General features: G+C 31.9%; 2 protein-coding genes across 2 annotated transcripts; both read left to right on the forward strand.

The window, feature by feature from the left end:
• The first annotated feature begins 1,084 nt into the window (after positions 1-1,084).
• On the forward strand, positions 1,085-13,505 carry LOC105122001 (AP-1 complex subunit gamma-2-like). Its single transcript, XM_011020900.1, has 18 exons — positions 1,085-1,385; positions 1,537-1,839; positions 2,007-2,148; positions 2,556-2,729; positions 2,992-3,171; positions 4,306-4,460; positions 5,491-5,581; positions 6,602-6,765; positions 7,352-7,406; positions 8,189-8,311; positions 8,447-8,542; positions 9,542-9,669; positions 9,954-10,058; positions 10,162-10,421; positions 11,084-11,332; positions 11,417-11,592; positions 11,727-11,831; positions 13,093-13,505. Exons 1-18 carry the CDS (start codon positions 1,354-1,356, stop codon positions 13,186-13,188), a joined length of 2,634 nt encoding a protein of 877 aa, XP_011019202.1. The 5' UTR covers positions 1,085-1,353; the 3' UTR covers positions 13,189-13,505.
• Positions 13,506-16,430: 2,925 nt separating this feature from the next.
• On the forward strand, positions 16,431-17,444 carry LOC105122003 (universal stress protein A-like protein). Its single transcript, XM_011020901.1, has 4 exons — positions 16,431-16,722; positions 16,818-16,927; positions 17,020-17,141; positions 17,289-17,444. Exons 1-4 carry the CDS (start codon positions 16,560-16,562, stop codon positions 17,365-17,367), a joined length of 474 nt encoding a protein of 157 aa, XP_011019203.1. The 5' UTR covers positions 16,431-16,559; the 3' UTR covers positions 17,368-17,444.
• Positions 17,445-23,898: the final 6,454 nt, after the last annotated feature.

Here is a 23,898-nt window from a genome sequence, read left to right on the forward strand (position 1 = left end):
CAGGGGGAATGAAGACAAAGAATGAAGCCAGATCATCTCTTCCTCTTGGCTCTATCTATGACTTATGGATCTTGAGGATGGTTTTCAATGGGCAACCCTAGAAGCGAAGAGACTTAGAGGAGAATACTTACTTTATTGTGATGTTTTTTTTTTGTTGATCCGGGTCAACCTATCTGACCCATGACCTAATCATTAGACAGGGTCGACCGACTACCGGGTCGAGTTTAAAAACTATGATACCATCTCATCTATAAATATTTATGTTTTTTTTATTTTATATTCTAAGAATATTCTACCCCATCTAAAAATATACTTATTGTATTTTTTGGTCGTTCAATTCTTACTTGATTATTATTCTACTCACTAAACCTTTTTTGTTGTGTTTTTTCTTTGATTTTCTTTTTAATTTTTAATTTTTAAAAATTAATCAATATGAAAACAATAAAAGAAAGGGTTACAAATTACAAAATTACTGGAAATTAGCCTAATTGAGTTGATAATGCATTTGTTTTAGAAATTTTTTTTTCTTTGCAAGTATTTTTGAAAACGGAGGTAAAAACGTGTTATGATACATTACAAGGTGGAATTAAAAAGTTTAACTATTTAATATCTAAATTGGAATAAATATATAAAACGTGGGTGAAACTGCAATGTATATCGTAATATTGGGGCTAACATACAATTATTAAAAATTAATTCGAACCTAATTTACAATTTTAGAGGCGTGATTTCAGATTTTCTAAAATTCAAATCTACACGCTTAGCACGTTATCTCACCAATGGGTAATCCAATCACCTCACACTCTAGAAATTTTGGTGCTCTGCAAGTCAGCATGAATAAATTATCACTTGGCCCCTCAACTGAAAAGTAAGTTACATACCACTCATTTATGTTTGAAAATATAAAATCATCCCCTGACTCTCGTTGGCTGTCATTTATTTTATTTAATTAGAACATCTGCTGAGTCTTCAAACATGAAGGACTAATTTGTAATTATTTTTAAAACATAAGGACTAAATAAAATAATGTAATCTTCCATTTTTTCTTTTCTTTTCTTTTTCACAGAGACAAAGCACGAACAGCAGCGCTACTGCTAGCATCATTTTATAAGTGAAAAAAAAAATTTAATTAATTAAAAAAAAGCGCACACACTCTGTCTCTCTCAGATCCAAATCTCTCTTCCTTCTCATCTTCTCTTCTCTGAGATCTCTAAAATTATATATCCGGATCTTGATCTTATTCTGATTCTCTTGATTGAATCCCCGGGCCACGTCGCAATTTTTGACCAAGAATTAACTTTCGTTCTCGGATCTGATTAAGCTTGCAGGAAATTCTCGGAAACGGACCCAATCATGAATCCGTTCTTTTCCGGTACGCGTCTTAGGTGAGTACGATTTCTTTACTCTTCTCATTTGGTTCATGAAATCCGACCCGTTTGGCAGCTAGAATTATGCAATTCTGGTTTAGTTTATAGATTAGGATTCCTTATGTTTACAATTTTTTGAGCATGAATTGGATAATTTTTGAAATGAAAGGGACATGATTCGGGCAATACGGGCTTGTAAAACGGCGGCGGAGGAAAGAGCTGTTGTGAGAAAAGAATGTGCTGCAATTCGAACGTCGATTAATGAAAATGATCAAGATTATAGACACCGGAATTTGGCAAAGCTTATGTTTATTCATATGCTTGGCTACCCAACACATTTTGGTCAAATGGAGTGCTTAAAGTTGATTGCCTCCGCCGGATTTCCTGAAAAGAGGATCGGATATCTCGGCCTCATGTTACTTCTTGATGAAAGACAAGAAGTTCTAATGCTCGTTACCAACTCGCTAAAACAGTATCCGAATAATGTTTATATGTTCTGTTGTTTAGGTTTTCTTAATTTGCAAGCTATGTTTCATCTGTTTCTGATGTCTGGGATTTTTTTGGAATTGCTAGTTGAACGAATGAATATGGAAAGAGAAAAATCTTTGGATCTGTTTAGTGGCCTTAACTTATATTCAGAGATCTTAATCATTCAAACCAGTATATTGTGGGACTTGCACTTTGTGCTTTGGGAAATATTTGTTCAGCAGAAATGGCTCGTGATCTTGCACCAGAAGTGGAAAGATTGCTGCAATTTCGGGATCCAAATATTCGGAAAAAGGTGAGTTGCTTTTAACATAATTTCCTTATTATACTTTTTGCATGAATTCTTGTTTATTTGCTTTGGTTCCAATAGTTAGTGAGTGAAAAGATGATAGGCTGGTGAGGGAATAAGCTGTGCAACCACTAAAGTTTGGAATGCTTTAATTCTTAAAAGCTCTTGATCCGCTGTAATGATATAGAAACTGAGTGAATCAGATATATGTAATGAAAGAATGTGGTTTGTTGTGTGTTTTTGGACTAGTTTAATTTCCTAATCACATGAGACATTTTGGAGGTACTTGGTTGTGCGTTGTTCTGATTTAAGTTCTCCTAAATTGCTCTAAAGTTGATGCTTATCTGGCTTCACTGTTTTGTGGCTTTCTTTTGCGTTCTTCTAATTTTTTCTGCGCTCTTGCTCAAACATAGGCGGCATTATGCTCTATACGGATTATTAGGAAAGTCCCGGATCTGGCAGAAAATTTTATAAATCCTGCAGCTGCCTTACTAAAAGAGAAGCATCATGGAGTCTTAATAACGGGAATTCAACTCTGTACAGATTTGTGTAAAGTCAGTCCGGAAGCCCTCGAGTTTTTGAGAAAGGTACTCATCATGGCCTGTATTAGGAAGAAACAAGCATTCTGACTAATGCTAAATTTGAGTATTGTTGAGCTTTTTATTTGGCATGGCAGAAATGAACTCTTCATCATGCATAAATGAACCTAGTTCTTTATATTAATGTTTATATTGTAGATATATTGTTTAGGGATTTTTTTCATGAAAATAATTGAATTTTTAAGGTAAATTTATGGTCAGTATGCTTTTTATTCCTTAAGTGTGACAATTTATAAAATCATTTTTGTAGAAACACACAGAAGGGTTGGTCAGAACATTAAAGGATGTTGTTAACAGTCCATATGCACCGGAATATGACATTGCCGGTATCGCGGACCCTTTTCTCCATGTCAGATTGCTTAAACTTTTGCGTGCGTTGGGCCAAGGAGATGCCGATGCTAGTGATGCCATGAATGACATACTTGCTCAGGTTAGTTTCCATTTGCATTTTGTATCAGTCTGTCATATTACATTTATTAGTGTTTGAGAATTGCTGGTTCATAAGCAACATGTCAATTGTTGATGGCTTGGATCGCTTCTGTTGTGTTGAATTAGAAATGAGAAAAGTATAGAAAATGATACGAGTCTGACAAATGTGATGAAATTGTGTTTTTTTTTTCTGTGCTTTTTTTTTTGTAAAGCTTATGAGTGTAGAGCACGTCAAATCCTATAGACAACAAAGTTCCTCATACATATTTGAATTCTAACATTATGAAGAAGTAAAGCTTATTTGTAGAGCATGTCAAATCCTATAGACAATAAAGTTCCTCGTACATATTTGAATTCTAACATTATGAAGAAATTAAGTGGGTGGGATGAAGAAAAAGGCCTTGCATTGATAATAGAATGAGACTTGCTTTAGAACATATGGGTTTAATTCTTAATAAACCTGTGAATATGGAATCTTGTTTTCCTATTTCTATATGATTAGGCTTTCTTTATTGTGTTTTGGTGATTGGTGGTCTCTGTTGATGAGTATGTTCTTGTTCATTGTTACCTGATGATGGATAAAAATCACTAAAGTGGGCATTTTGGTTTGAACATCCTCGATGGAAGAGGATTTGAAGTCAGTTTGCCTAAATAATAATTAAATTGCCATTTCTAATTACAACTGAATGAAGGAAGTTGATCCAGGTAGAAAAGCTCAGCCAATTTGGGATAGCCAAGTAGAGTTGAGTAAGTACAATTTTTATTAACAGTGGGTTTAATATGTATAGTCTGTTAAGAAGTAGGATTCTGCAAAGTACTGGCTGGTAAGCTCCCCTTTTGTAGCCTTGTTTAACAGTTTGAGTAATCTAATTGGGCTAAATTTCCATTAACTGGGCTAAGCTGTGCTTTTTTGTAAATGCATTTGGTCAATGATTGAGAATAAATTGATTAACATGTGAAGCTGAACATCTTCTCAACCTGTATGACTGAACCACACATTCTAGCCTGTCAACTTGTTGTCACCCTGTATATTGTTATAAACGCTCACGATTCCTTACAATTGTTTATCTTTGATCATTTTGCTTCTTAAATTGACAACATTTTAATCTTTCTTGTTTGCTTGATATCTTCTTAGGTGGCAACAAAAACTGAGTCAAACAAAAATGCTGGAAATGCTATTCTATATGAATGTGTTGAAACTATCATGAGCATTGAAGATAATGGTGGCCTACGAGTGCTTGCTATTAATATCCTGGGAAGATTTTTGTCTAACCGTGACAATAATATCAGGTTTTGTTTCATAAGATTATAACTTGGATATGATCTCATGACATGTCATTTCATCTTTTTCATGTTGTTTTTTTTAATGAACCAATTGCACTAAATACTGCTAGACATGTTTTAAGGTATATTTCTCCTGATTCAATGAGAAATGATCTGCCATTGGCACATGATTTTTTTTTTTAATGTTTTGTTGAGTTTGTTGAATTCCTTTGAACAGTGATTATCCATATGATCTACAAAATATAAGATGATTACCTGTTAAAGGGGGGAGGCATATTTATTAACAGAAAGTTAGTTTGACATGTTTATTTGCAGTGTGATCATCATCATTGTCTACTATATATAGGGTAGTTGCTTGTTAAAGGGTGACCTTAGCTGCTTGCACACTGGCTTGACTCTGTGGAGTATGGACTCACAGTTATTGTGATTCACATACAAATTTGGGACATTATATTTTTTAAAGAAGTAAAATAATAAAAATACTTAACTCAGGACAAATTGCTTCTTCTTTTTTTCCCCATAAAAATTCTCAAGATAAAAGAAAATGTTGTAAAAAATTATGTTTACTTGTTAGAATTGCTGTAGAAAATCATATTCTCTAGCTTTTCAAATTTCCATAAATTTTCCTAAAAAATTACTTGTCTGAAATTTTATCCTTGGAATACAAGTGCTGCCAAATTAATATTTGCAATTTTTTTTTTCATTTTGCTAAATAGAAGTGAATGAATTGAGTCCTCTTGTTTTTTATGTTGGTAAATTAAGTGATATGTTAACACTTTTTTATACATCTTTTATGATAAAATGTAGTCGATAACTGGAAAATATTCTATAGTACACGCACATCATGTTAGTTTATTGTTTGATCTCTGGATATAAAATCAAACACATGCTCTATTACAGCTCTGCAGTGCTTCATCTGGATAGTAGTAGTTCTTTCAGCAGTTGTATTCATTATTAATTTAAGATCAATAAACTTGATTTCTTTTATTTTGCTTGTTTTACTAAAAATAAAACCAAATCCTAACATTTGTTTCAGATATGTTGCATTAAACATGCTGATGAAGGCTATTACTGTAGATGCTCAAGCTGTACAAAGGCATCGGGCAACAATCTTGGAATGTGTAAAGGTATGGGGTTCCACCACCTTGATCTCTTTTTTATTTTTAAATAACTAGTAGTTGTAGAGAAGGTTAAAATTCTATAATATATGTAAATCATATCCATTTCACTTTTTTAATACCATTTTCCTGTCTAAAACTATGATGAGTACATGTGTGCTATAAATATCCAAACTCACCATTTTCATTTAAATTATTACAAATTTTGGGTGTATGGACAAATCTTCTGTGTATCTTTTTCGCATCAACAGAATTTTTACCTCTGGAATCTCTAGTAGTTCTTTCAATTGCGTGTTCTATTTTAAGGTGTCGTAAGGGTTATAATCTACTCAAATAACTGGATTTGAACAGCAAAGAATGAAAAAAAAGGTTAAATTGAAAGGAGATTAGGCTTATCATATTCTGCCTATGTCTGGATCAGATATGGAATAAGACGGTTATGGTTAACAAGAAGGATGTATTTATGTCTTAGTGTCCTCTCCAAACAAACATGATTGGGTGTTGTGGATTTGGGTTTGGATATCAATTCCTTGCTTGCTGGTAAATGTAAGTAACTCAACTCCACATGTCTCAATCTCAAAAAAATTTGGGTTTGGCTACTTGGATTCATGATTTCTTGTTTAGGGCTGTGGAGAAATAAATAAGGTAGATTTTTCATTCAGGACCAGACAAAAGATATTGCAGCTGAGGTGGCCAATAATCTAATGAAGACACTATTATTCTGCCTTTTTTTTTCATTCAGGACCAGACAAAAGATATTTCAGCTGAGGTGGCAAATAATAATCTAATGAAGACACTATTATTCTGCCTTTTTTTACATCAGTAAATCTTTTTCTTTCCCATCAACCTTTTTTCTTGTTCCATATTACATCTGTTTGGTAACAAGCAAGATGTAAAATATATCAGTTGATTCGTTAAACGTTAAACCTGAACTCGATGTATTACTTTCTCGCTTCCTTGTTAATGTTACTGACAAAACAAATAAAGATTGAAAATTCAGAAGCTCAGGTTGTGGCCTTTTTATTTCAGGATTCAGATGCTTCAATCAGGAAAAGGGCCCTTGAACTTGTTTACCTTCTGGTGAACGAGACCAATGTAAAACCTTTGACAAAAGAGCTAATTGATTATCTGGAAGTAAGTGATGAAGAATTTAAAGGGGATCTTACTGCCAAAATTTGCTCCATTGTTGAGAAGTAAGTTGTGCAGTTCTTGAATTAAGACATCTACTTGTTTTCCCTGACTGATTGTGGGATATATTAGATTGTGTTTTTCTTGCATGTGCTTGTTATTTTGATGAACACAACTATTGGTTCCACTTTTTATTGCTGGAAAAAAGGGGAATTGATACTGGCCTGTATTTAAACTTGCATTGAATCAATAATGCCTCTAGAGATATCAAGTGATCTGAAACCATATATTCTAGGCTTTAGCCTTTAGAGATATCAAGTGATCTGAAACCATATATGTCTTTGTTACTTTGGTTGTTTGAGATGCAAAGGAAATTTGTTGAAAGGGCTAATGGGGTGGTCTCCAATCTGAGTTAAAAAGAACAGTGATGAATTCATGTTTCACTGGTCTGAAATTGTCCCCCAGACAAATTTCTTGATTTGTTACCTGGACTGTGCCATGCTGCATGGTTTTGTTTTCCCCACCCCTTCAAAAGCAGGAATGTAGAGTTATATAGTTTAGTAGTATGGTTTGGGGGTTCATAAATCATGATCATTCAGAACTACCTTTCTCCTATGTGTAATCAATTTGCTTTTGCTTTTTATGCTTTAGGTTCTCCCCTGAGAAAATTTGGTACATTGATCAGATGCTCAAGGTTCTTGCTGAGGTAAAAATGTTAATGTCAAGTCTGCCATTGCAGTTTTGCTGTTTGTTTGAACCTTGTTTGGGACATTTCAGTATGTTTATTCATTATATGATCATTGTCATGGCTCTAAGATGCTTTCTATTATCACATTGTGGGGCAGCTAGATGAACATTTTCATGTTTGCCATTTATATCACACTCTATTGAAAACGCAGGTTCTTTCAGCTTAAGCCACATCTTTTTCTATGGCCACCACCCATGTTCATGTCTTGTAACCATCCTCGTGAGACATTTTCAGCTGGGATGATAATGTTGGCCTCACTTCTTGATTTTGCTAGTATCATGATACATTGTTCTGTTTATGCCATTGCTTTGTGTGCATGATGGTCTCTGATTGAAAGATTGGGTCAATCTTATTGTTTTTGTGTCATTTACTATCAGGAGCATACAATCTCTCATTCTTGGCTGTCTTCCTTTGGTTGATTTATTTTGTTGAACTCAATGTTGAGCTTCCTTTAGCCATGCGTTATGCAGCATGTTGTTTACCAGTAAATCTAGATAATTAAAGCCTGCAAAATGAAGATGTTTTGGTAAATGGAATTGCATGGAATTGATTTTTTATTTATTTCACTTTTTCTGAAAACTAAAACATGGTGAAAGATGAGACCTGAAAGAATTAATTGAGTATATCAAAGATCAATTCAAAGCGCATGAATCTGGTAATTGTTATTTTGGCCTTTTCTGGTCTTGAGTAGCGATATCTTTTACAAATCCATATTCTGATCTTAATATTGTGCTTAGTAGGCTGGAAACTTTGTAAAAGACGAAGTATGGCATGCCCTTATTGTTGTGATAAGCAATGCTTCCGACCTTCATGGATATACAGTCAGGGCATTGTACAAAGCTTTCCAAACATCTTCTGAGCAGGTATTCGAAGTTTCTTTTGATAAAAGAGAATGCCTTATTTGGCAGTCTATGAGATTCTGCATTTAACTGTGCATGTTATACTTATCCTGAAAAGGAATTTTCTTTTCTATCCATTATGTTTTTTTCTCCCATTAGGAAAGCCTTGTTCGCGTAGCAGTTTGGTGCATTGGAGAATACGGTGACATTTTGATGAATAATATTGGAATGCTTGCCATAGAGGATCCTGTAACTGTAAGTATTTTGTTATATACTCTGCTGGTTATGCACTTGCTTTTGTCATCTTCTTTCTGCTACCTAATTAGCTTACTCCCTTTATACCATTATATTTGTCTACTAAAAACAAGAAAAAGTAATTTATTTTGTAGAATAATTTTATATAACCAATTTGTAGAAAATGAAAAAAATCTACAGTTGAATGCATGTATGTGATTAAAATAAAAAATAAAAAATTATTGTCTGCATACTGGACTAGTATTATAGGATGGAGGAGTATAAAAGAAATCAAATTGTGGACCTTCTTTGTGCCGTGCTTTGTGATGTGCATGTGATTGGAAGATAAAAATATGGGATGTTGATAAAGCAAACTTCTATGGCTTTGCCACAGTGAAACTGTTCATGGATCTTTTACTTATTTGAGTCCATTTTGGATGATGTATAATTTCTAGTGGAAAGTAATACAAATATGCTGCTATTATGCTGGAATGTTGGCAAAATATGTTTTTGGGGCTGAAAGCAGTCACATTAAAATTGTTTTTTTTATCTCCTGTCCTTTCCCTTGGATTTAGGGAATTTTTCCTCCTGTCCTTTCCCTTGGATTTAGGGAATACAATAAGTTCCATGTAAGAATGTAAAAATGAACTAGCTCTTGATATTATCATTTTCATGTGAACAAGAATATCTTTTAACATTTTATCCAACCCAACTAATTTGTTATACAAGTAAATTGATCAATTTCCTCCAATATTTAATGATGTTTGATAACAAAAGTTGAATGGTTGGACTTATTAGTTTGCCAATGGGACTTCATCTCTGCTTTGCTTACAAAAAGCTTGATGAGATCAGGTTGTCAGTTTGATCCTGCAGGGTTGACTAATGGCAGGAAGCAAGATTAACAATCATTTGTGTGCACCACAAACACACAAAAAAATCTTTTGTTTTGTGTATAGCAGTATTATTGTTGGTTGTCTTTCTCATTTAATTGCCTGCTAAGTTGAGCTTTTTTCCAAGCAGGTTACGGAGTCTGACATTGTGGATGTTGTTGAGATTGCTATAAAGCACCATGCCTCAGACCTCACTACTAAAGCAATGGCTCTGATTGCTCTCTTAAAACTTTCTTCCCGTTTCCCATCTTGTTCTGAGTATGTGTTTTCTCAGTGTTTATTTTTTTTGTGCACCTTCCATTCCCTGCAATTCTATCCTAGAGGCATTGCATTTTTTTTAAGATGCATAAAAAGAATGAGATTTCAGCTGTAAGTTTGAGTCTATTATTATTGCCAGCCAGTCTTTCTATACAAACAATTTGACAATTTTTTTATTATTATTATTATTTCTTCTTACTGTTAATTTAACTGTTATTTTGAATAATATTTGTGGCAAGATATGGGATCTAATTGTATATAGTTGTTCTTTGAATCATTTCCAGAAGGATCAAGGATATAATTGTTCACCATAAAGGCAGCCTTGTGCTTGAATTGCAGCAAAGATCCCTTGAATTTAATTCCATCATTGAGAAGCATCAAAATATAAGGTATGTAGTTAAATTTTTACTATTATTTTACCTTGTTAATTTCATAAAGTTTTTCCATATCTGTAGCAATTTTATTGATTAGTAAACAAACATATGAATGCAGACCTGCACTGGTCGAAAGGATGCCAATTTTGGATGAGGCTACTTTCACTACAAGGAGGGCTGGTTCTTTGCCAGCAGCTGTTTCAACTTCTGGTGGGGCTTCCCTTAATCTTCCAAATGGAGTTGTGAAGCCCTCCACAGCTCCTCTTGTAGATTTACTTGATCTTTCAGATGATGTTCCAGCAGCACCCCGCTCTTCTGGTGGTGATTTTCTTCAGGATCTTCTAGGTGTTGATTTGTCACCAGCTCCAACACAATCAGGTTAATTTCTAAGCTGTGACATAACTTGATTATGCACATCTTTGAAACAGTATTTTTAGTTTACTAGAACCTGGGATGTCTTATTATAAATCATCCTCACAAGTTGAAATTCCTGATTGCATTATCGTTGCTGATGCTCATTTTGCTATCATTTTTGTTGGAGTTTGGAATCATCTCTGATAGCCTTTGCAGACATTAGCTACAATTTAGTTGGGTTTCTGTTGTCTGAATCCGTGTTGTCCCAGAACTGTGATAAGTGAACAAGCATCTCCTGCTTTTAGACTGTAAAACCTAGTGGGGAACTTGGCATAAATAAAACCATGTAGGCCTTAACAGTTTTGTGGGAATGAACTAAAGTTTTGCTGGCTGTTTCCTTGAAATTGTTATTTTGAATCTATGACAATCTCTTTGAATTTTTCTGAAATGTGACTGCATTAAAGCAACTCTCAATATGTGTTGTCATTTTGTTAAAAAAAAAAAAAACATATTTTCATACATCATAAATTGTGTGGTTGGACTAGTACTTGTTTGACCATTTCTTTGTTGAGTGACGGACTTACTTTGAAGTTAAACTGTTTCAGTGTTCTATTGCTGACTGTGCATTTTGTTTGCTGTTCATTGCATGTGTAATCTAATCTATGATTTCTGTTTGCACCTCTTAGGCACAAACCAAGTTCAAAAAGCTGGCACGGATGTTCTACTGGATCTATTGTCAATTGGAGTGCCTCCTGTACAAAGCAGCTCATCTACAACTGACATTTTATCATCCATTCAAAATGAAAAATCACCAATAGCCACATTAGATGCACTCTCATCATCATCTTCACCTTCTGCACAAGCAACTTCTTCTGCTAGAGCTGCTCCAATGATGGATTTGTTGGATGGCTTCCGTCCCAGCCCCTCAAAGCCTGGTAAAAATTGTTGTCCACCCTGAATTTCTGTTTTGCTGCTTGGTTGCTGTCCCACTTGTTGATTTCCTTTTCTTCTATGAACAGAGAATAATGGTTCAGTTTATCCACCTTTCGTGGCATTTGAGAGTAGCTCTTTGAGAATAACATTCAACTTCTCAAAGCAACCAGGAAACCCACAAACAACATTAGTCCAGGCAACTTTCACAAACTTGACACCCAATGTCTTCACCGATTTTATATTTCAGGCAGCAGTTCCAAAGGTAGATTCAGATGTAGTTCAGTCTGTTTTTTTCTTTTTTTCTTTTTTTCTCTACCATGCTTTCCTATAATATCTTTTTCTTTGGCCCACATACTTTTATGATATTTCTCCTTTTCTTCTGTTGTCCTTTTACAGTTTCTTCAACTGCACCTAGACCCAGCTAGCAGCAATATTCTTCCTGCAAGTGGTAATGGATCCATTACACAAAATATGAGAGTTACTAATAACCAACATGGGAAGGTATATCTCTTATATAGTCATCTAAAATTGCATTCACTTCAGTTTCTGGATTTCATGGCATCATACAAGCATTCTTGTATTACCATGTAATATTCTCTTGGCACTCTCTCCATCCCACTGAGTGTCCTGTTTGCCTTCACCCACTCGATAAATTCTTTCATCTCACATATTTTTGGCTTCTTCCTAACTGATCCCTTGTTATCTTACTCAGTAATCTTTTAAATCTAGTGTTTAATGAGGGGAATAAGAAATAAAATAATTAACTCTTTACTGATGTATTTCAGGACAAACTAAAATAGAAATATGGTCACTTAAGAGTGGGAGAGTACAAATTTCTGATGAATAGCTACAAGTTTTATTTTTGTGTACTGAAGAAATTTTATTTCCATCAATGTGGTTGACTCTATGAATTACGAGGTTGTTAAGTATAATATATTCTCTTAAAAACTAAATAGCCCAACTGGCACTCCTAGATGTTTCATAAAGCCGTTGTCCAGCCTTAAGCACGCCTAGATGTTTCATAAAGCTGTTGTCCGGCCTTAAACACGCCTAGATGTTTCATAAAGCCGTTGTCCGGAAAATAGCCCAACCTGGCACTCCTAGATGTTTCTTAAAGCCATTGTCCAGCCTTAAGCATGCCTAGATGTTTCATAAAGCCGTTGTCCGGAATGGAAACAGCTTTCATTGAACTAGTAGCTTCTAGTGAATGTGATTTTCTGAATGAGTATCTGCAATTATGCTTGAATGTACTTTAGTCTTGTAATTTTGAGCTGCTGTCAACTCGAGCCACTGAGGTTGCAGGAGAACATCATTTCACATTGAACTCCGGTGAAGTTTATTCCTACTGCTGAAATTAATTTGGTCTTTGGCTGGGAGACTAACTAATATGCTTGGTTTTTGTTATGTATGATGCTTGATTCTGGGAACCCAATAATGATCAAGGTTTGGTGAAATGGGAATCGAAATTTGCTACTAGTTACCTGTATCTGTAGCATGGAACATCCAGCCCAGTAAATATTAGTGCAAGCAGACAGCATAGGGCTTTATTTAAGCTTGAAAAGGCATGATGTGAGGAGTCTGCTCACGTAATAAATGATATTTCTGAATTCTGATCAAAAAATTATTTAAGGCAATTGGGATTAGGAACAGCTGCTGTATATTGCTTCATCATGTTTTCCTGGTTCATATCTCATAATTAATTATAATAATATGTTTTTAAGCTGTGGATGATATTAGATCGTTACGAAAATCATGTTTTCAGAAATCCCTCGTGATGCGCACAAGGATATCATACAAGATCAACAACAAAGATACACTGGAGGAAGGACACATAAACAATTTCCCGCGTGAGTTGTGAAGTTTGTTGATCCAGAAAAATGGTGATGATGCCCATCTACAGGCGCTTATTTTTTGTCCAATGAGAAGCTCCTTCTCACCGTTTGTAGTGGTAGTTAAATCCTTTTTGGTATTCGTCTATTTGGATGAAACATGGCTTACAGCAGTTGGCATTAGATTTTCCTCGAGTTTGAAATATGTCCATTGTCTCATACAATCTTCACTGTTTTAGGTTATTTGTGTAAATTATACAAAATATTTCTGTACGGAATCGTGAGAATTGATTTGAATTTTGCCATTGAGGCGCATACAGAAGGGACTTTGTGAGATATTGCTGCTGTTCGGAACTTGGGTTCATCTTACGATTTAGCAGGCTGCAAGTCTTGTTTATTGGGATCAAACATGTCGACTCCAAACTTCCAACGCTGATGCTGTCAATATAAAAGGAATGGATCTATGTGTCTTATACATCGGTTACCGTCGGTGGCCATAGCTCGTTGCCTTTCTTATTGCCATCGCAACAGATCACCTTCCATAGGCTTCTCTAGGATCTTCAGGTCTGTCACTTGTTTTCAAGCTCGATGAACAGGAAATAGGAATGACTTCTTTCGAGAAGTTCCTTCCTTGCTTCGTTTGTTCTGCACTTGAGCATGGGGAAGAAAGTTATTCAAGTACTTGATAGTTTGATTCCTTTTTCTTTCTTTTAGGAAGAAAGTTATTCAAGTACTTGACAGGTTTCTTCGGCTAGGCTAGACATTGATAGTTTGATTCCTTTTTCTTTCTTTTCAATGGGCCCAAGGTAAATTCATTCGTTTATCCTCTCACTTAAAAGTTTGGAGTTTTGAGATTTTTTTATTTATTTTTTAAAATTTATTTTTAACAGCATTGCATTAAAATAATAATAAAATAATAATTTAAAATTAAAAAAAAATTAAAAAACTTTTAAATCTACCGTCACGCCAAATAAGGCACTACTAGTAGTGGCTCCCTGGTGTCATCCACGAGGTGACGGGTTCAACTGGTAGCAAATATTACGAGTTTATCTTGTGAATGCTTCAGAGATGATAATGACAGTCCCTTAATTTTGCAACTCTTTGGGACTAACTTTAAAGAAAAAGAAAAATACAAGAAGATAAAATAAAATTCAACATGACGAATACAATTCAACAATTTATCGCATTTCATCAATTCAACATAGTTGGACTAAATTATAGATAATGAAGTATTCATTATAGGGTAAATTCCTTATATTTTATTTACAATTCAGTCCAATTTGATAAAACATGACAAATACAAAGTAGGGCTAATTTTATGACTTTACGAGAATACAAGGGCTAAATCGGCCGGTATTTCAAAATGAGTTTGTTCCTATATTGTTATGCTTGAGTTCAAGAAAAGAAAGCAAGATATTTATTTATTTTTAATACATAAATTCAATTAATAACGGGTCACCTACAATCAACATCCCAATAGATAAAAAACTATCTCTCTCTCTCTCTCTCTCTCTCTATATATATATATATATATATATATATTTGCATTTTATTATTAGTTTAATAAGCTTGCTGAGAGGGCAAGCTCGTGCTTGTGCATTTTGGCCGAAGTTCTCACTCTAAGGTCTTTAACAATATTAAAAACTATCCCTCGAAAGCACTAAAACAATACTGCTAATATTATATTCTTAAAGAATATTTATGGTTAAACAGATTTTTTTTTAATTTCAAATCGTAGAGTTATTCTTCAGGAGAATTTATTATTTTAAATGCATCAAATAATGTAAGACAATATAAAAAATACACCCCTAAAATTATATGAGGGAAAAAGAAATAGCTTCCATTTAGATAAAGCTATTTCGAGAATATAATTTAAAAAAATGGCTGAGCATTTGAATGTCTAGATGAATCCCAGGTGAAGGCAACGATGGAAATCTTTAATGATTTCATGGACAAGACAAAGAAAAAGAAGACGACGATGCGCAAATTTTGGTGTTAATTACTTCGCTGAATGCCTCCATCTCTTGACGTGCACATTTGATAATTATTCTGCTGAATTTATTTATTTATTTATTTATTTATTAAATTATTCTGCTGAATTTAATATTTATTTATTTATTTTGCACTGATTGATTCCACTGCCTTTTGCTTTCAGATCTTGTTTCGATCGTCGCATGCTAGCCATTATTATTCCTTTAATTATCCTCGTATTTAAAAGAAGGGGCTTTAACTTCTTTTTTTTTTATTTCTTAAATTGGACAGGAAGGACAACTGTTTTTGGATACACCACATGACAAGGACAGAGGAAACTTCATAGCAGCTTCCTGCTCTTCAATTTTATGATTATTAATTAATTAATACTAGTTAAGAAATAATTAATTAATTTTTTCTAAGACCAATTTTTTCGAAAAGTGAAAAACTGAAAGATGGTATGTGTCAGAAACTCTACTTGGGTGGGTAATTAACGTAATACCAAGGTTATTAAACCCACATCTGGTCTTATGATTCGACCGGTCTGATAAGATAAAAAATCGTTATAAGTAAAAATTTAATAAAATCTGGTTAATTGATCCATAACTCAAGTAATTTAAAAAAAACTAGTGAAGATTTTTTTTCAAATATATTTTTTTCTCAGCTAATTTTTTTTTTAAAAATAATTGGTTATTAATATTTTTTAAAATTCATTATATAAATATTTGAAGAATATTTTATTTATTTAATGTGAATTTTTAAATCCTTATATATTTTATATTTACAAGAAAAAATTATATTTTTTTATTATAAAATAAAAATTAATTTAAATACTTCAACTTCAACTTAAAAAGAAAATATAAGAATTTTTTTAATATTTTTATATAAAATATTGAATTTTTTTATTATAACATAATTTTTTTAATATTTTTATATAAAATATTAAAATTTAAAAAAAAAAGAAAAAATTAATTTATCTAAACTAATCTATATTACTCAAAATCCGATTCATTAACCGAATCAACTCCTTGCCGAGTCTGATAACCATGGGTAATACAGCGTTAGTTTTGAACACACAGAGTTTTCTCGAAAAGTAAAAGTTCAAATTGTGACCAATCCCTACCTTTTGCGCTATGCTAAATGGGGCCCGCATGGCGCTGGCAGCAGGAAAAACAAATAGTATCGAGAATCAAAGGGAGCCAAATGCGGAGGTGGACGGCCAAGATGGAAAGTATCAAAAGGAGAGGGCCCCACAAAAACAGAAGACGGTGGTCACCTGGTTTCCATATATAAAGGAATAGAAATCCTCTCTTACCCTTGGAAACAAGAACCAAACGCAACGACAACAAGGTTTCTCTCCTTTTGCTTTCTCTCACGCAGCCAACACCTTGTTCTTGTACCTCATACCAAGACAGAGAAGAAGATCAAAATGACGGGAGATAGAAACATTGGTGTGGCTATGGACTTCTCGCCTAGCAGCAAGAACGCTCTCAAATGGGCCATTGATAACTTGGTCGATAATGGCGACACTCTTTATCTCATCCACATCAATCCCAACTCTCATAACCAGCTTTTTGCTAAGTCTGGTTCTCGTAAGTAATTAATTAGTTGAAATCCCTTTTAGTTAAAAACCATACACGCATGCATATTTATCTGATCTGTGTTCTTAAATTTCTTGATGATTTAGCTCTTATTCCTCTGGCTGAGTTTAGAGAGCCCGAGATTTTGAAGAAGTACGACGTCGAAGTAGACATTGAAGTTCTTGATATGCTTGACACCATTTCACGACAGAAAGAGGTACTGGCTAGCTAGGTAGCTTGGTTACTAGTATTGAATTGATCTGCGTGTTCGACGAGTTGTTATTGAATTGTTTTCAAAAAAATATATAGGTGAAAGTTGTTTCAAAACTGTACTGGGGAGGAGATGCCAGAGAGAAGCTCCTTGATGCTATCGATGATCTGAAGCTCGACTCATTGGTCATGGGAAGCAGGGGACTTGGCACCATCCGAAGGTATTAATAATTATATTTCTGAAATCCTTTTTTTAATTAATCAATCTACAATTATATTACTAATTACATGATACTAAAAAGATCGATTCCAAAAACAAATAAGTAGATGATTTATGTGCTTGTCTTGGGGTCGTGTTGTGAAAACAGGATACTTCTGGGGAGTGTGAGCACTTATGTGATGACCCATGCTCCATGCCCTGTGACAGTCGTCAAGGAGAAGCAGTGAAGAGGAAGCAATCATCTGGGCATGGCTTTTTCAATTTGACAATTTTACACTGGAGTGGTCCTATTTATTATGCTTTGTTTTTCAAACCAACTTTACACTGGAGTGGTCCTGTTTATTATGCTTTGTTTTTCAAACCAACTTTTGCTGTTTGGACTATTATTCTATAAAAATAAAATGAAAAAATGATGATGGATGGACTTTCTCTCGTCGTAATCCCCATGATTCACAGCTATGAAAAGTGAAGTGCTGTAATGGACTACTTGCTTGGTACGATAATTTCAATGGTGGTTAGAGGGTTGAAATTTGTGTGCAATGGCAACCAGTGCACGTTGCAGCAACTCTAGGAGGAGGAGAGTCGTTTCGTTCCTTTTTTTCTTTTCTTTTTAATTATTATTCGTTATAAATAAATCGGTAAATCAGAGAGCAGCACAGCGTGCGGTTTGTTGAAATCTCTCGTGGCTTTCTAGTTCGGATTCTGCGATTTCAGGTTTCTAAAAGAAAAAAATACTCAAAAAGGTTCTGATCTCGATTGTACTCTCTTTTACGGGGTGAATGTAAAATTTTAATCTTAATAAAAATATAACAATATTCTCATCTATATTCACGTTATAGTACTTCCAGGTCAAATACGTCCTTTGCCCTAACAAGTGGCTGGCCTCCAAGCAACCGAAAATAATTTACTAGGCTTAACGAGGAACCGCAGTCCAGACCAATCATCCGATTGTGCAACTGAAAGATGATTTTACTGGGCTCCTGGCTGACACCAATCTAATAGCCCAAGTTAGGCGTCCTTACAGGAACTGCAGTCCGATCACCAGAGCCCAAGCTTGACCATTTCCAAATCGGTCTCCGGCAGATTGCACAACGGTTATATAATCATTTTAAGTTTTACCACACAAACTTGCTTTGCAAACAGACATCATGTTCAAGTGGAAATAACATTCTTAGCTGTGTGTGTGTGTGTGTGTGAAGGATGGATGTTAATCATGCATTTAATTTGCAGATACGCAGCAACAAGATTAATGTTGTAGAAACAGTATTAGTAAACAAAAACTAAAGGCAACGAGGAAACCACTTTTCATCACACTCATTACATTATAAATTACAATAGGAATGCATGGTTTTTTTTTCATTGAATTTTTATTATAATTTTTAAAAATATTTATTTTTATCGATTTTATTTTCTAATTTTAGAGTAGTTAGAAATTTAGTTTTTATTTTTATTTTTTTATAAAGTTAAGTGTGATTTGTGAGCTTTTCAGAGTAATATAGGTTGTCTCAGTTTATGAGTTTGGTGATTTTTTTTTCAAATTAAACTTAACTTTATTTTATCATCTACCCCATATACAATTAAAAAAAATATTTTAAGAGAAAAACCGTATTATTAATTATTTTTTTCAATTTCATCCTTAGATATTGGGTTAATTGAGAATTCAATTTCATAATTAATTTTATTTTATTTTCTATAAGATTATCTTAGTGTAAAAAAAAAAAACTCAATATTGGGTTAGTGTTTGATTTTGTGATTGTTTATTTTTATTATTATATAATTAAATAATAAATAATTTTGAAAAAAAAAACAAATTATAATCCCAATAGAAATCATAATCTGGTTTACAAGTTTGGTGCGCTAACTCAGGTTTTCCAATTCATAAGTTTGACAAGTTTAACTGCCAACTAAATATGTTTTTTTTCTTTTAATTTTTTTAATTTATATTTTTTTATTTCATCCTTTAATATTGCTTTGGTTAAAAAATAGGTTGCATGATTTATTTTTATTTGTTTTTTATAAGGTTATTATTATCTCAGATAGGTATCTGTTTTTAGGTTGACATTCAATTTTATAAGCATTTATTTTTATCATATAATTAAATAAAAATAGTATATAAAATAAATTATTAAACCAATAGATTTCATGACACAGGTCACAAGGGAACTAAGATCAATCCAATCTATTATTGTTTTAATATTAAAAATTATTATCTTGAAGTTTTTTTAAAGTTAAACTATATTTTTATTCGTCATCAAGGTTGTATTTAGATCCATAAAATTAATCAATTTAAGTTAGATTAACTTTTACACAGTTTAATTAAAAACTTTAATTAAACAAAAATCTCAATTAAAATGTTTCAAGATTGATTTGGTCAGATTTAGCAACATTGTCAAAAAAAAATTCATTCTTTTATATTTTTTTATATTTAAAATAATTTAGTTTAATTTGCGATGGAGAGCATGAATTAGTATTATCTATTATGGAAATAGAATACACTAATTTATATGTCCGCACTACATTGCAAGAGGATAAAGTTTTTTTAAACGCGAAAAAGAATATAAATCTTAAGGAATTGCTTGACACTATTATTAACCCAAAAACACTGTTGTTGTTTTTTTTTAAAAAAAATCAACCATGATGACTTTTCTTATTAATATATCTCATGTTGATTTCATCAAATACATTTTTTTTTAGCAGGAATCATTTTTATAGAAAACCAAACATTTTATGATTGTTAAAGTAATTTTTTTTTAAAAATAAAAAAACATGTGTGCGTGTGTGTTTTATGCATGATTAAACGTTAAAAATATCATAAATATGATAAAATTATGTTAAAAATCTATTTAAAAATTTCAAGAATAAAAAAATAAATTGAATTTTCATAAGCAATTTATTATTAGTATTATTATTTTTATATCACATACATAAAATCATTTTTATTTTTTTTGTATTTTATGTTATTTTCTTAAGAAAGAAAAAATAGATATTATAGAAAGATCGAGAAAGAAAGAAGATATTTTTCAGAATAAAATAATATTAAATTAAATATTGTCAACACTAGTCAATTGACTAAATAATTTAGGTTTTTGAAACAAGGAGACTAATTGATTCGTTTCTCAAGACTAAAGGTGCTAATTTATAATTAACCCATATTTACGAGTAAATTCATGAGATGCTTACCTCTACTAATCTTTTCAGCAAACCCATTATTTGGCCGTGTTTTTTAGAAAACAATATCAAATAAGCCCTTGTATTTTTAATTCAGTGAATTAAACATGTATATTTTCAATTTCAGACTATAATTTTCCAAAGATAAAATATTTTTTTTTCCAAAGGCTATACAAAAAAAACAAAAAATAAAATAAAATATTTTTGTACACAGATAAAGTTAAAAAATAATGTATTCATATGTTGTGGTATCCACATACGATATTTATATTAGAGAAGAAGTAATGCGTCTGTCTGGCACTTGACTTCAAAAAATAATCTAATATTGCAGCGGGCCCCATAAAAGTATACAAAAAGAGATTATATGTATATATATATATATATATATAGAATTTGATCAACGTACAAATGTTTTTGGTTTCTGGGAATTATACTCAATTGATCGAAAGAGAACATATGCGTATTCAATTGACCGAATTAAAAACAAGGGCTTTATTGGACGGGATTTTGAAAACACGGGTCCGAATAATGGGTTAGCCCATCTTTTCTAACTAATTTTAAATCTTGTTTTGCCTTTGACTCGAGAATAATTTTTATTTATCAATTTTTTTAATTTTAGCCAAGCATAAGAAAGTGAGAAAAACATTCCCCCCTACAATAATTTCTTGGTGCTCTGTCTTTAGCTACACAAGTAGCAGAAGAGGCTATTTTGATGGTATGTTATAAACTTAAATTTAATACATTTTTTTAAAAAAAATTATAACTTTAAAAATTTATAATATTAAACAAGACCAAACTCTTATAGAAAAAAAAGAGTCTAGCTTTTATAAACTCAACCTTAAAAAAAGCCCAATAACATGTAAAAGTTCTTTGAGTGTCTATTATATTTTTATTAACATTAATGTTTATATAAAAAAATATTTATTTTTTATTAATACATATTAAAAATATTTTTCAATTAAAATTATTAAGGAAAAAATTATATTTTAATCATTTATCTCCTTAAAGTGACAATACTCATAAATTATACATTCATCATAATTCCTTCAAATAAAATATTTATAATCTTCATTTTGTACTACATTGTATGTTTTTAGAGTATTTTTTAAAATATCATTACATTTTCTATAAAAAAATTATTTATTTAAATATTAAAAAATTCAAACAAAAAGATCTTTTATAAGCATCACTCATCTCTTCCAATAACCAACCAAATTCCAGATAATTGATACCCAGTAATAACCATTTTAAACTGTAAAACATAAAAAATTAATTAATTAATTATTCAAAATATAGACTACATATATTTTCTTGACATAATCAATGTTCATAACGAACATAGTATTTTTGTAAAGGGTATGATTTAAGATTTAAAATAAAAGTAACGCTCCATAGATGTGTGTGCTTGTGTGTAATTAACTGAGACATCATGGAAAGAAAGTTTCCCCTTTCCCTCTAAGGTTTTTCCAACTTAGCGGTCAACATCAAACCAAACAAGTTGGTGTACAGTGGCTAGCTGTTGGAAGGAGCCTTTCTGTCCACATTTCAGTTGGAACAACCAGCAATATGATCAACAAAAACCTTAAGATATGTCAAGGATTTAAAGCCTTGCAAGGAAAGCTACAAAAAGACACAGTGGGGATATTTATATTTTGTAGAGAGGCTACCGAATGTGCGGTCATGTTGTTCGTATTTTATTACATAACATCTCAACCACAACTCTAATGTCATTTTCACCATCATTATTAGCTTAATTACGATATATATATATATATATATATACGAATATATCTCCATTACTTTGTTCTTCGGTTGTCTTTTTTTTTTTTTACATGTTTGTAATTCATATACTTTGCATTGAATTTTCTAGAAATTGAGAGGGAGTTGGATTAAGAAAAGGGATTAGAAGATATTAAGGAAAGAGAGTATTTATTCAAATTTCAAAACTAAAGAGTATAGGAAAAAAACGAGGAAAGTTTTGTTAAAAACTAGAAAGTGAAGTATCATATTACCAAAATGTCCCTTAAGCCCTAAAACATGTCCTGCTGGAACTGGAAAAGAAATGGGAAGGCAGCGAAGCATGCCCCTCGCCACATAATAAAATGACTGGTCCCATCCAATTTGTTCGTAAGCTAGACCATATATTATAACAAAAGGTATAAAGAGAGTAGGCTTTCCTTATCCATTTTCAAAGGGAAAACTACTATTTTGCTCTTAGTTAGCGAAATAATTTAGCTTTGTTATAAGTACATGGAGGTCTTTTTTTTTTTAATCAGACTCGTTAGTCTTTATGAATGAGGTTTTGTATTTTTGTTATACAACGTAATTATTTTGACAGCAAAAAAAAATAATTAAATTTTGATCAAGCAACTTTTTGGTCTTTGATTTAATTTTAAAACAATTAAATTACATCATTTTCCTTGAAATTTGAAATTTAAAAAGTTTTGCCTTTGATTTATAATTTAAGGATTTTTTAGTCTTTTATATTTGATTATTTGGTACTTACTATGTGTCATTAGAAACAACATAATAATTTTATATATATATAACAATGTTAGTAGCATGTGAACAATATCTATTAGGTTTAGAGAGTGTATACAGTGCTATTCGGTAGCCAAAATCTTGCTTCTAGAGAGGAGGTTGAAGATTATTGCAAATTTGGTGTTGTGGCCTTTCATTTTCCTCCCTTTATCCTATTTGATTTTCATGTTGGCTTTCAAGAAATCCAAATCAGCCCTTGAGATATGTTCTTTTATTTTTGTATAATTTTTTTTATTTAGAATAATTTATAAAATTAAGGATTTTTTTTAATTTCATCCCCATTAAATTTTTTTATTTATCATATTTAGTTCTTACTTTTTTATTATTGTTTGTTTTTTCAAATAATTTTTTATTTTATTTTTATAATTTCATCCTTATTCAGTTTTTTCTATCAAATCTTTTTCTTTACCTCGCAAGACTTTTTAGATTGATTTTTTATTATTACTTCATCTTCTAACATTTAATTGGCCGAGTATTTAACTTTTTAATTGAGTCTGGATCTAGAATTTAATAAATTACAATTTTAAAACATTAACCTTAGTTTATGAATTTGATATGAATTTCCTATTTTTTTATCTCGCAGGACTTTTTAGATTAATTTTTTTTTATTTTATCTTCTAACATTTAATTGACCCAATATTTAACTTTTTAATTGAGTCTGAGTCTAGAATTTAATAGATGGCAATTTTAAAATATTAACCTTAGTTTATGAATTTGATATGAATTTTCTTGGTTTTTTTCTCTTTTTCTTAAGATTTTTTTTCATCCTCCAGCATCTTTTTATTTTTTAATTCATTTTCTATAAGATTTTTTAATCATTTGAAAATAACATGAGTTGTCTTGATTTCTTGGTCTTTGTTAAGTTTAGTTATTTTAAAGGCTTGTTTGAGTTTTTATTCCTTTTTTAAGCTTTTTTTTTTTATAGAAGGGTTTCCTCAAGGTTTTTTTTTTGTTTTTGTTAAAAAAAATTTAAAATAAATTTTTAATTAAAATTATTGATTTTATCCTCGGATGTTTAATTTGATGGGTGTTGAGCTTTTTAGTTTAAT

The sequence above is a fragment of the Populus euphratica genome, unplaced genomic scaffold, assembly GCF_000495115.2.
Source record: "Populus euphratica unplaced genomic scaffold, PopEup_1.0 scaffold46.1, whole genome shotgun sequence".
In the NCBI taxonomy this organism is placed as follows: domain Eukaryota; kingdom Viridiplantae; phylum Streptophyta; class Magnoliopsida; order Malpighiales; family Salicaceae; genus Populus; species Populus euphratica.